Here is a 14,060-nt window from a genome sequence, read left to right on the forward strand (position 1 = left end):
CAAAAAGATGACATGCAACTTGATTCAATAGAGTCATCAGATGACAATCAAGTGGCATCCACCAGTGAAATCAGTGGAATTGAGGGTTTAGAAGAGCAGTTGCAATACAATCTGGCTGGATTTTTCTTGAAAATGCAGACCATTCTCCATGTGTCCCAGAGAGCAACACAGGAGATTATTGAGCATATTGATCAGTTGTTTTTGTTATCGGTACCTCTGGTTAGAAAATCAGTTGTAGATATACTGAAAAAGCACAACTGTACATATACGGACAAACTGGTGGATGAGATTTGTCAGGCAGTTTCTGATAGTAATGTTTTACATAAATGTGTCACATCTGAAGGACCACTATCTACAGCAAAGAGGAGGAAATCATATTACGAAGCAAATTTTCCATATGTCAAACCTGTGGAGTATTTAATTGAATCGTCAAAGCACACTTATATGTATGTGCCTATTCTCACATCTTTGCAATTGTTGTTGAAAAAAAATGATGTGCTTGAAGAAATTAAACAAGCACCCACACAGATTCCTGGACATTTCATGTTATTTTGTGATGGATCCTACTACCAGGAAAATGTTCTACTGTCACAAGAGGGACAGAAATTATCAATAATACTTTATGTGGATGATTTTGAAATCGCAAACCCACTTGGTACCTCAAAGAAAATACATAAAGTCTTTGCAGTTTATTGGACACTGGCAAACTTTCCAGTTAAATCTCGTTCTGCTCTACACTGCACTCAGCTTGCTCTGCTGTGCAATTCCAATGATGTACGCCAGTTTGGGTATAAGGAAATGTTGTCACCACTCTTAAATGATCTGAAAACTCTTGAAGAAGTAGGTGTCTACATTGAGACTCTTGGTGCATGTCTTAAAGGCACTGTCTACTCTGTTGTGGCAGACAACCTTGCTGCCCATGGACTTGCTGGTTTCAATGAGAGTTTCAGGTCTACATATTTCTGTAGGTTTTGTCATGCCACCCAAACAGAAATGCAAACAGAAAATGCTGTTACAGGGAATTATGTAATGAGAACAAAAGATGCTCATGATAATCTTGTGCAAGAGCTTCAGAATGATGACATTGAGGAAAACTATGGTGTTAAAAACCCCTGTGTTCTTTCTGACCATCTCTCTTTCTTCCATCCTGTCACAGGCTTCCCACCTGACCTCTTACACGACCTGTTTGAAGGTGTCGTTCCTGTGGAGTTGGCACATTGTTTAAAAGGTTTGATTTCTAAGAGATATTTTACCTTAGAAGACTTAAACAGAGCAATTCTGCGCTTTCCCTACCAACATTCTGACAAAGTTGATCACCCTCATCCAATACCCTCAAATTTTGCCAGGCGAGGGACCATTGGTGGGAACGGGCATGAAAATCATGCCCTTCTTAGACTGTTGCCTCTTCTCATTGGCTCCAAAGTTCCAGAAAGAGACACTTTTTGGGAAGTGCTAATGGATTTAAAGGATGTAGTTCAGCTTGCCATGTCTCATACTTTTAGTGACGAGACCATTCAGTACATGGCCTGTAAAATATTAGATCACAGACAACTCTTTCAGGAAGTGTTTCCTAATGTTCGATTCAGGCCAAAGCATCATTACATCGAGCATTACCCACACTTAATAAAGTGCTTTGGTCCCTTAGTTCATCTTTGGACAATGAGATTTGAGGGAAAGCATAAGGTTTTCAAAAAAATAGTTCATGACACTCACAACTACAAAAATGTGCTAAAAACTTTGGCAGAGAGACATCAAAGCATGATGGCATTTTATTTGTCCTCATCAACGTTTTTCAAACCACCTGTGCAAACATCCAAAATGGAGTCTTTGTACATTTCATCATTACCTGCAGATATACAATTATTTATTTCAGGTATTGCTGACAGTGACACAATATATGCAACAAAAAAGGTTACAATTAATGGCACAAACTTTGCAATTGGCATGTTTGTATGCACAGGTGCTTATGCTGCATTGCCAGAGTTCAAAGAGATTCTTAATGTACTGCTCATCAGAAACAACATTTATTTTCTCTTGAAAGACTATGACACTTATTACGTTGAGCACTTGCGTTCATATGAAGTAGCAGAGAATCAACAGAGGGGTCTCCGTCACAGTGTAAAATCTCTGTGCCAACTGTCTGACCACATGCCGCATGTTGCTTACAAGATAGCAAATGAACTCATTCTAACAACAAACCATTTCATTCCAGTGTCTGACTAAAGAAACAGAACTGAGACATCAGCTGATTCCACCAATTTCTGAACCAATGCAAAGGTAATTCATCTATTCAGTTTTTTTGTATTCACATAAATGTTTTTATATTTTTGCACAATTAATATTTTGTAAATAACTGTAAACACAAACATGTATTAAAATGCCACTATAATATGTGAAACCTGTCTGTTACAGAAATAACAAATTCAGATGGAGGCAACAGGAATATTGAAGCTAAGGGTCATCCTTGATAAGGATAACGCTGAAAAACTTATTTTGCCATCTCGTCCAAACAGTGTGCAAGCCCTCATAGATGAGATCAAATCTAGGCTAAATTTTACTTTTGACTTTCGGCTTCAGTTTCATGACCCAGATTTTGATAATGCCTTGTGTAATTTGGTTAAAATAGAAGACCTGTCAGCTATAGCATCTGTTAAAGTTGTCAGGTTAGTTGAGCTGGACCGGATTTCAACGAGCACTGATGACACAATCCTTCAGACTGATAGCACTGATACCATAGATTCACCAGAGCGTATTAGTAGATGGCCAGAAGTTTTTATTGTTCCGCCATTTTCTTATGAAGTGGAACATGTATTAAGAGAGGGTAATGCAGCATTTGATAAAAATGGGAAAGTAATTACGCTGACACGAGATCAAAAACACAACATACTTGAGACAATGGGGGAAGAAATCTACAAACTAAAAGCATACCCTAGTACAACACAAATTGGCAAGGCTGCAGAAGCTTTAGTCAGAAAACATCCCTGTCTGAAAGAGAGGAATTCTGACACTGGGTGGGAAGGGTGGAAGAATAGCCTGAGATATAAAATGGGAAACCAAAGAAAGAAGTTGGCTAAAGCTGGCATCATGGATGTTGCTGTGAATGCTGGAAAGCGCAGCAGAACAAACCCAGATGGAGCTTCACCAAGGGCCAATATTAAAAGACCTAGGAGAGGTGAGGTCAACTTCCTTCCTTCTTATCCTTCTGGAGAAACAAGGGAGTCTCTGGAAACCAGAAGACTTGAGATGGTAGAGGAGTTCAAGAAGACCTCAGCAGAAAGAGACATCCCTCTTATTCACCAGCATATGATGCGCACTTTTGCCCTCCGGCGTGAAGAGATTGTCACCACTTCTCCTCCTGTATCAGAGCTCAAGGACAGATGGCCAGCACTCTTTCATGAGACACAGGTAAGTACAACTACATATATAACATTTGCTGTTCATATAGTATGCTGTGTTTTGCTTATAATATTTTTGGAATTCTCCTCAGCTCTACTTTGAATTTCATCGGATCACCAATCAGAATCTGCCACATGTGTTTTATGCTGCACTGGATGATTATGCTCCTCAGCTGATTGGACTTTACAAAAAGAGGAAAACTGGACGGGTCTGTGAAAGGATGGAGCAGCTTTTGTTGGCATATGGAAAACAGGTATTTAAAAATACTAATTATTATTCGGCTTGCTTGGCAGTTGCCATTGTTATGTTTATATATATATATATATATATATATATATATATATATATATATATATATATATATATATATATATCTTTATTTTATTTATTTATTTATTTTTAGGACAAAAACGACATCTATGCAACTAGAACAGCAGCTCTGGCCGGCCTACCAATGTACCTCAAGGAGGATTCTTCAGAGATTTTCAAAACATGCAAGGTACTTGGGTATTACAATAATTTGCACATTTGAATTTAAAAAAGGTTGAAAGGAGTTTATAAGTCATCTGGACTTGGGTTGAAAGTTGAAGACGTGAAGTTGAATGACTGATAAACTTCTTTTATCCTTGATTTGACTGGATGAATGAAAAATGAACCTTCACTGTCAATTTAAAACATGTTATGATATATAGAATTTGAAAAACTGAAGAAAGGTGCTTGACCATTTGTATTTATACTTTTAACAGAGGTATTACAGATGAATAATTGTGCACTGTGTATTATAGGAGGAAATTGAGTTCTATGAAGCCACAACTGCTCTGGTTGCTGATGTCGATGAAGAGGAGGTGCCTGGAGGAGTTCCTTTCTCACCACGCCAAGTGTTCATAGTACTTGAAGATCAGGTTGTTATGACTCATCACTCATGGACTGATGCCCTGGTGTGTTTGTTTGGGCTAATCTATGCTCTGCATCTGAGCTATCCTGAGAAGTGTACTGGCTTTTTGAGTTCATTCAAGTAGTGTTGCTGAAGCTAGACGATGAGAGAAAGCAACTAAAACCAAAATTGCAGACACTAAAAAATGAGCTTGTGTAGATGATGTTTGTTTTTCACTGTCAGTATAGTCGTGCTTTTTCAGTTATCTGTGAATGGCTTCAATAGTTTTATTTGTTCAGGGTAATTAGCTTTCTAAAAAGCAATGTGGAGAAAGCTAAGAATAAGGAGACAATCCATATTTGATGTTTTGTTTGTGATTGAAAAAAATCTTTACATAGTGTGTAATCTTAAGCTTATTTCTAAAAACACCTTTTAGTTACATGGAAATCTTTTGGAAGATAACTGATAATTAGTCAATATGTACAGTATACTTTCATGCTTTATTTTTTAATTGTGTGATGAGTGCCAGTTTACTTGATTCGAGGTCTGGGCAAAACTGTTGAGAAGCCACAAATACCTTTGAGAATATTTTTTGTTAGTTCAGCTGTTTTCTATAGTTGCATTGCTGTAGTGCATCTGATTTAATTATTATACTAAATGTTACTTAAAATTGTGATTGTTATGGCTCTAATTGCCTCTAGACTATTGTTTTTTATATGATGTACACCTAAATTTGTGTTTTGTATATTTAATTGATTTTCAAAATGCTACAAAAAACATTCAAAATTCCCTAAAAGCGCAAGTTTTAAAATGCCTAATTATTTGTTTGTTTGATAATGGCTTTAGCAGTCATAGGTTATGACTCAAAGTATGGTTGTATTCATTCTGTATTTTCTCTGCAGTTAAAGTTAATAAAAACTGAATGGAAAGAACAATAGCTTGGTTTTGTGTTAATAGTACTTGAACCATTTGGTGCAATCGGTTTCCCCAAATGGATTAAGTTGTTTAAATACAACTATTTAAGTTAATTTAACTTAATTTGAATATGAGCATGTAACACTTTAAATAAGTTTGAATAAATACAGCATCTTAGTACAACAAATTTAATGGTTTAAGTTAAAACATACTAAAAACAATGAGTAAATAAACATAATGCATTTGAGTTACATTATCATATTTGCTTTGGGTTCTCGGGACTCTAATAAAGTACTTAAATAACCCAAAACTGTTTAAGTTATAAAACTTGAATCAATTGGTGCAATCGGTTTCCCCAAATCATTTGAGTTAACTTAACTGGTCAGGTTTTACAGTGTAGATATGTCATATGTCATGGCTGTGTGCAGGCAGGCAGGGAAAAGGACCCAAAATGCAGGACTCACAGAGGCAAGGTGAACTCAAAATGCACAGCTTTATTGCGAGTTGCGGACCGGACAGAAAACTAGCTATTCTGGAGAGAAATAAACTAGCAGACTGGCAAGCAGATAAACAGAACACACAGCATAGTATGAGGGCGAGCAGACATGAACGACCCAACACTGACACAGAGAAAACAGGCCTTAAATACACAGAGGGAGCAATCAGGGGATGACAGACAGGAGGGAAACACAGATGGGTCAAATCAGGGGTGACGAGACAAGGGGGAGCAAGACCAGACACAATACACACAGGACAGGGACTATAAATGTAAAACAGGAAACACACCGACTGAAATCTAGACACGTAAACTTAACAGAGACTAGGGAGACAGAACATAGAGACCTGAAATATGGGACAGAAACCAAAACACAAACAGTCATAATCCATGATAAAATCAAAAGTAAAAGTACGAAACTCAAAACACTGGGTCACCGACCCAGGACCGTGACATCATATCCAGCAAATTTAACCAGATACCACTACATGACCCCACTGGCAGTCTGTATGTTCCCTGTATTGTATACTTACAGTGGGGCAAAAAAGTATTTAGTCAGCCACCGATTGTGCAAGTTCCCCCACCTAAAATGATGACAGAGGTCAGTAATTTGCACCAGAGGTACACTTCAACTGTGACAGACAGAATGTGAAAAAAAATCCATGAATCCACATGGTAGGATTTGTAAAGAATTTATTCGTAAATCAGGGTGGAAAATAAGTATTTGGTCAATAACAAAAATACAACTCAATACTTTGTAACATAACCTTTGTTGGCAATAACAGAGGTCAAACGTTTACTATAGGTCTTTACCAGGTTTGCACACACAGTAGCTGGTATTTTGGCCCATTCCTCCATGCAGATCTTCTCGAGAGCAGTGATGTTTTGGGGCTGTCGCCGAGCAACACGGACTTTCAACTCCCGCCACAGATTTTCTATGGGGTTGAGGTCTGGAGACTGGCTAGGCCACTCCAGGACTTTCAAATGCTTCTTACGGAGCCACTCCTTTGTTGGATCATTGTCATGTTGGAAGACCCAGCCTCGTTTCATCTTCAAAGTTCTCACTGATGGAAGGAGGTTTTGGCTCAAAATCTCACGATACATGGCCCCATTCATTCTGTCCTTAACACGGATCAGTCGTCCTGTCCCCTTGGCAGAAAAACAGCCCCATAGCATGATGTTTCCACCCCCATGCTTCACAGTAGGTATGGTGTTCTTGGGATGCAACTCAGTATTCTTCTTCCTCCAAACACGACGAGTTGAGTTTATACCAAAAAGTTCTACTTTGGTTTCATCTGACCACATGACATTCTCCCAATCCTCTGCTGTATCATCCATGTGCTCTCTGGCAAACTTCAGACGGGCCTGGACATGCACTGGCTTCAGCAGCGGAACACGTCTGGCACTGCGGGATTTGATTCCCTGCCGTTGTAGTGTGTTACTGATGGTGACCTTTGTTACTTTGGTCCCAGCTCTCTGCAGGTCATTCACCAGGTCCCCCCGTGTGGTTCTGGGATCTTTGCTCACCGTTCTCATGATCATTTTGACCCCACGGGATGAGATCTTGCGTGGAGCCCCAGATCGAGGGAGATTATCAGTGGTCTTGTATGTCTTCCATTTTCTGATGATTGCTCCCACAGTTGATTTTTTCACACCAAGCTGCTTGCCTATTGTAGATTCACTCTTCCCAGTCTGGTGCAGGTCTACAATACTTTTCCTGGTGTCCTTCGAAAGCTCTTTGGTCTTGGCCATGGCGGCGTTTGGAGTCTGACTGTTTGAGGCTGTGGACAGGTGTCTTTTATACAGATGATGAGTTCAAACAGGTGCCATTCATACAGGTAACGAGTGGGGGACAGAAAAGCTTCTTACAGAAGACGTTACAGGTCTGTGAGAGCCAGAGATTTTCCTTGTTTGAGGTGACCAAATACTTATTTTCCACCCTGATTTACGAATAAATTCTTTACAAATCCTACCATGTGAATTCATGGATTTTTTTTTCACATTCTGTCTCTCACAGTTGAAGTGTACCTCTGGTGCAAATTACTGACCTCTGTCATCATTTTAAGTGGGGGAACTTGCACAATCGGTGGCTGACTAAATACTTTTTTGCCCCACTGTATATAAATAATTGGTTGACATCAGGGGTAAACTTTAAATCCTATTTCCATTTCTGTGATGGAATACAGATTCTTGTATTGATCAAAGAGAAAATTTCATATATATATGTATAACTTCTGCTCTAATGTTTTTGTTGGTCTTCTCTTCCAATTTCATCTTGTATCTGTTCTGGGTTCTGGGAACCACTGTTCTGGGTTTTGGACCAAGCATTTTTGTATTTTTGGACTCCCAATTTCTGTTTATGCTGAATTATGTTCAGTTTGAGTTTTAGTCTGTTTAGCTTTTCTCTTTTGTCTTTTCCATTGTATTTATCCTGTGTGGTTGACTTTACAGCTGCTTGCAGTTGTTTAGTTTGTCTTACCTTTAATTTGTAATTAATTTGAGTTCTTAGTTCCTGGTTTTGTCTTTAAAGCAAAGGTGTTGGGAAAGCGCTGCAAAAACCACCCTTCAGTCTTGCATGCTGTGGGCGTTAGATCTTTTGTGTGGTACTTGCTTTTTGTGCCAAAACACAGGAAGGTGTAATAGGTTTTAAGATGGATTCTCTAAAAAGAAGCAATTTCCCAGTGTGTTCATCTGACCTGCTAAACAACTGTCATATAATTCCAATGTTGTATACCAAGGTACAACATTTTACTCTGGTCATACAAACAAACAAATTATTTTGGTCATATGCCCTTTTTTCGTCTCTTTATTTGAGCATGGAAAACTGAATGTTTTGTCAGCTTTTGTGTTAGAACGTCAGGTAGTACATGTAAAGTACAAATAAGCTTTTAATTTTTTCAAATTTCTTACAACTGATGATCTATTTGTAACTGGGTGGATTCTAGGTGAAGTGTTATTTTAAATTGGCTGCAGGTGTGAATGGTAGCTTGAGTGGTTGTCTGTCTCTATGTTAGCCCTTTGATTACCAGGCAACTGGCTTTCCAGGTTTTCATTGTTTGTCTTTTGCATTCTCGTCATTGCTGTCATGGTCCTGGCTGTGACCCAGTGTTTTGTGTTTGATTTATACTTCTTGGTTATTCTTAAAGAAACTTGGAGTTTCTGTACCTTACCTATGTTGTGGTTACCCTTTTTCTCTGTGCTTCATGTTCCCCCTGTCTCTCCGGTCAGTCATGACTCTGTCTCAGTGTCAAGTCTCTATGTTATATTTCCTGTTTTACTTTGAAAGTCTGTGTCTCGTGTCAGTGTGATAAATGTCAGTGATAACCATTTTATTCTCAAACTAGGCCTGATCCACATCAGGGAAACTGAACCACTCGCTTTATATATAAAATGATTTCTTTTTTTCTTTTTTCTTGTTCTCATTTACAATATTTTAAATATTAATAAATAATAAATAATTTACAGAACTAAAATTAAGCCATGACTTTGGAAAAATACTGCCTCCTGGGAGTATAAGTCCTTAGAGAAAAGACACTTTTTTGTGTAGGTTTAGAGTTAAACATAACCCTACGTGTTATGTCTAACATAACCCTACCTGTTATGTTTAACAGGGTTAGGGTGTCAAGTTTCTTCTGCTCTATTAAGTAGTAAAAGAGCGCCCTCTATGTATCATCATATATAATGACATCTAACTTTAACCTTTTGTGATTCATCAGTCTAAAAGTCCAATTTTGGGGATTCTAATTTAAATTTTGTAATTGCAAAACACTTCAGCACTTCCATGTGAGCCTCTTTATTCAAAATGTGCATGTAGAAATGGATAGATGTTTAATAAGCCCCTTTGTTTTCTTTTATGTCCCTTTTATTTCATTTGAGTAATTTTGAACAAGTGTTTCTTTTCACTCTGATTGGTGGTAATGATTTTCTGGAGGTCATTAAATCATTAATCCTCTATTGCCTATATTGCTGGGTATATATTTAATTTGGAAAGTACTGTGGACCATAATCTGGTCGACAGTCCAAGGGTCCACCTCTTGAAAAGCAGCATACCATACATTGTCAAAGCTGGGTGATCCACCAACCTTTATCGGGTGTGTGTGTGTGTGTGTGTGTGTGTGTGTGTGTGTGCATACTGCTGACAGTTTTCCTTGCTCTCCACCTTAGCTCTCTTGCCTCCCTGTCTCTGACTGTTTGTGCGTGTTAGAGTTTTGCCTGCTCTCAGGGTATGACAACTCTCCACTCTCCACAGATATTAACAATAACACAAATTTCAGGAGATCAACCTTGTAAAATTCTAAATATCTAAATATTTGGTGACTGTATTAGACAATATGGCATTGGCATTTTTTCTCCACTTGAAAAAATAAATCAGCTGGGCTCTTTCCTCACCTTCAGACATTTTACAACGTTTTACGTAGCAGCTGCACTATATATCAGGATGGTGTTAAGACTTCTAAAGCTGCTTTTTTGTCCAACATCATCACGACTAATAGCCATAACCCCCGGGCCCTGTCTAAAATTTCAATTCTGCCATCAATCCTTGCCCTGATAAACTAGACTTTGCCCCCCAGCTCTCTGTGAGCAGTTTTTAAATTATTTTACACGGAAGATTTCACTTCTTTTTTTTTTTTCTTTTTTTTTTTTTTTTTCAATATTTTTGTATTAGTTTTTCTGTTTTCACAAATAGTACATAATTACATAACATAATAAAGTGTACAATTCAGAACCAAAAATAAATAAATAAATAAAAAACAAACAAAAACAAATAAACAAAACAAAAACAAAAACAAACAGACTGATAACTAAGCACAGAACACCAGCTCAGTTCTATCTAAAAAATAAATAAATAAATAAATAAATAAAGAGAGAATACAATACAGTACAATACCTGTGGTCCCAGTATTACGTTGCAGTTTGAACACTCAAGAGAATCCTTGTAACATAATATTAGAAACATCAGGTTCCACATAGTTCAAGTATGGTTCCCACACCTTAAAGAATTGATCTGTTTTTGAGTGCAGTACACATGTAAGATATTCCAATGGCACTAGATCCAACACTACTCTTTGCCAACCTTTAATAGTTGGTGCCTTTTCATAAATCCATTGGAGTAGTATATTCTTCCTTGCCGCATAGGTGAGAACACAGTACAATCTCCTATTATTCTTGGATATTAATCGCCGGCTGGGGAGGCCCAGTATGAGAGACAGAGGGTCCATCTCCAATTCACAACCGAAAATCTTCTCCATTTCAGATAACACATTAGACCAATATTCTTGCAATTTCAAACATGACCAGAAGCTGTGAGTTAGGGTACCAATTTCTGTCTTACATTTGAGGCACATGGGTGAAATTATTAATTAATAATTAAACATATTAAGTAATGGGTCTATTAACAGCTCACTAAATTCTTTATAAAATTCACTACAAAAACCATCAGGTCCTGGGGCTTTTCCGTTCTTTAAAGTTTTTATAGCGTTTAGTACTTCCTCTCTAGAAATGGGAGCATTAAGGGTAGTCTGTTGTTTATTTGTTATAGTAGGCAGACTAAGCCTGGAGAAGAAATCCTCCATTAATTCCAGTGCATCAACTGATTGTTCAGCTGTATATAGTCTACAATAAAATTCTTTGAAGATGCTATTTATGGTTTTACTATCATATACGCGCTCATTCTGAGCATCACAAATAACTGTGAAGATTTCACTTCTAAAAACCTCACTCCCACATCTTCCTGTAGTGAATCCTCTTCCTCCTGGTGAATCTCTGTCCAACTTCTACCAGTTTCACTTTTACTTTTAAAAGTATAATTGATCAATTGAGAAGTTCGAACTCGGCTCATCATTTCCTCCCATTCCGGATTTTAAAGGATGGGTTCAATCCTTTAAAATCCGGATTGGGCCTCATTTCTTATCATTGATTAACTTATCATTACTCACGGGCCGTGTCCCATCTGCATTTAAACATGCAGTGGGGCAACCTGTCCTAAAGAAAACCAGCCTCAACCATACTGACCTTGAAAATTTTAGACCAATCTCTAAACTTCCATTTTTATCTAAAATATTAAAGAGAACTGTCCTCTTACAACTACAGGCCTACTTAAATGCAAATAACATTAGTGACAAATTTCAGTCTGATTTTAAACCTCACCACAGCACTGAAACAGGATTGCTGAGGGTTTTCAACAATTTTCTTTTAATTACCGACTCAGGTTGCCCTGCCATTTTAATTTTATTGGATCTGTCCACTGCTTTTGATATGGTAGACCATAAAATTCTTTTAGAGAGACTGGAACATGTTATTAATTGGTTTAAATCCTACCTCTCGGGTAGGACTTTCTCTGTCATGATGGACTGTAACTCGTCCGCCCCTCTTTGTTGTGGAGTACCACAGGGGTCTGTGCTGGGCCCTCTACTGTTTGCCTTGTAGCCTACATGCTACCCCTGGGTTTTATCTTTGACAAATATCAGATCTCCTACCACTGTTATGCTGATGACATTCAAATCTATTTCCAATTGTCTGATGACCTGTCAGCTTCATTGAATTGTTTGTCTGAGGTTACAGACTGAGTGGCTGTCAGCCAATTCTCTCATTTTAAATGAGAAAAAAACTGAGATTATGGTGTTTGATAGTCACACTTCATGAGACCAGCTAGTTGCCCGATTTGGTCCCTTTGCTTGCTTTCTTACAGATACTGTAAGTAATCTAGTTGTTTGCCTGGATCAGGGGCAATTCTAGGATCAGGGCTTTGGGGGGTGCTGAGCACCCAGAGAGCTGCCCATCCAGGCAAGGTAAACTTTACTCGTCACGTTGAGAGTTCTTCCCCGTCTCTGTCAGTCCCTGCATCCTTAAATGTCTCCAGTTGTCCCAAGTTCTGACTGTCTCCTTGGTGCATTTAAACCCCTGTTCCTCTCTGTCCTCATCATCTGTTGTCTTCATCTCCATTATCAGTCATCATAATTTTATCCTCTCTGTGCAGGTCTGCAAATTTCTTTATTAAAGTATAAGATTCTTAAATTCATCAAGTCTCTCTGTGCCTGGGTCCTCACTACAAAACATGACATCACTGTTTTGTACATTTTAACACAATTTAATCCCCACATTTGTGAAAGAAAAGCAAAACACTTTTTTGAAAAGTCTGTAACAAAACCATCAAATCTGATAAAGGTTATTTAAATGCTGCTAAAGACTACTACTGCCAAAGAAGAATGGATTGGAATGTAAAAAAAAAAAAATGCATATCCTAACCTTAATTACTGCGGGAGAATAATGAATGATGCTCATAGTGCGTAAAAAGTAAACTGAGTACATTTCTTGGACAGAGATTCACTTTTAAAGTGTATGTATAATATAATACAGACACATAAAAATACACTCCAAAAGTAGAAGAGTCCTTGAAATGTACAAAGTATTATTAAAAAATTTGAAAAATTGAGACACCTTGGCCTATGGTACAATGTATACAATGTATGAAAAGATCTTTACTGCAGATACTACTATGGCTCTGCAGATTTTTTCTTGTCTTTTAACCTATGTCACCTCACCTTGAGGTTGGCAAATCTGTCTATGTCACATTTTGGTGGTCAAGTCTCTCAAGCATCTCTTTCTCAACTGACATCACAGCCAGGTGCTGGAGTCTGCTTTGACCCATGGTCCTTCTCAGCCAGGTATGGAGCTGACTTAAGACAGTAAAAGACCTTTCACAGCTACAGCTGCTAACTGGGTTTGTTAGGGCAACCTGAATAACAGTTTTCAGTGTGGGAATTATCCAGAAGACTGTACAATGTTAACATACCTGGAATGGCACCAGCCTCACTCTTGAGCTTCAAAAAGTTTTTGGCAACCGTGACTTCCTCTGACTGAAGTTCAATATGGTAATGCAGTGCCACATTTCAAACAGGACAGTGGTAACAACAGCAGGCTACGGACAATGTTAAATTTTAGACTTTAAATAGGCTATATAAATTTCAATGGGAGCAACAGGACGGTCAAATATCGCTGATTTTACTACAGAGCAGGACAGATTGTAGGGTAGCAAACATAGTCGGGAAACATGTTTTCAACCCAGCAGGTTACCTGGGTGTAATGTTTTTAAGCTAAAAAGAAACATGGCCCGACTCCTACCTAACTATATAAAGAGTAACTGTCACGGTTCTGGGTCCGTTGGACCCAGCAATTGAGTTTATTATGTTTTGGTTTACTTTTGCATCATGGATTATTCTTTATGTTTCTCTGGTACTTTGTGTTTCAGTTATCTTGGTGTTTTGGATTGTTTTCTCATTCTCTTGTTGTGATGATGATGATGATGATTATTATTAGAGTTTCATGTTTCTGTTTATCCATGTTTTAGGAATTGTGGTTTCATGATTATTTTCTGTCCGT

General features: G+C 38.0%; 1 protein-coding gene across 2 annotated transcripts; it reads left to right on the forward strand.

Moving 5' to 3' along the window:
* The first annotated feature begins 598 nt into the window (after nt 1–598).
* On the forward strand, nt 599–4,906 carry LOC120726628. 2 transcript variants are annotated; one of them, XM_040020346.1, is made up of 6 exons: nt 599–1,228; nt 2,213–2,277; nt 2,413–3,405; nt 3,488–3,649; nt 3,800–3,895; nt 4,182–4,906. In XM_040020346.1, the coding sequence occupies exons 3-6, from the start codon at nt 2,428–2,430 to the stop codon at nt 4,413–4,415; spliced, it is 1,470 nt and encodes a 489-aa protein (XP_039876280.1). In that variant the 5' UTR covers nt 599–1,228; nt 2,213–2,277; nt 2,413–2,427; the 3' UTR covers nt 4,416–4,906. The 2 variants fall into 2 exon arrangements, with proteins under 2 accessions (XP_039876280.1, XP_039876281.1); XM_040020347.1 differs by lacking the exons at nt 599–1,228; nt 2,213–2,277 and having other exon boundaries at nt 2,319–3,405.
* Nucleotides 4,907–14,060: the final 9,154 nt, after the last annotated feature.

This window comes from Simochromis diagramma, unplaced genomic scaffold (genome assembly GCF_900408965.1).
Source record: "Simochromis diagramma unplaced genomic scaffold, fSimDia1.1 OVJJ01000753.1, whole genome shotgun sequence".
In the NCBI taxonomy this organism is placed as follows: domain Eukaryota; kingdom Metazoa; phylum Chordata; class Actinopteri; order Cichliformes; family Cichlidae; genus Simochromis; species Simochromis diagramma.

Excerpts from the sequence above, each read along its gene's own strand:
- LOC120726628 (XM_040020346.1), top strand. The coding sequence starts at position 2,428 with ATGGAGGCAACAGGAATATTGAAGCTAAGGGTCATCCTTGATAAGGAT. Across the intron at positions 3,650-3,799 it reads TGTTGGCATATGGAAAACAG|GACAAAAACGACATCTATGC; the intron begins GTATTTAAAAAT and ends ATTTATTTTTAG. Across the intron at positions 3,896-4,181 it reads AGATTTTCAAAACATGCAAG|GAGGAAATTGAGTTCTATGA; the intron begins GTACTTGGGTAT and ends TGTGTATTATAG.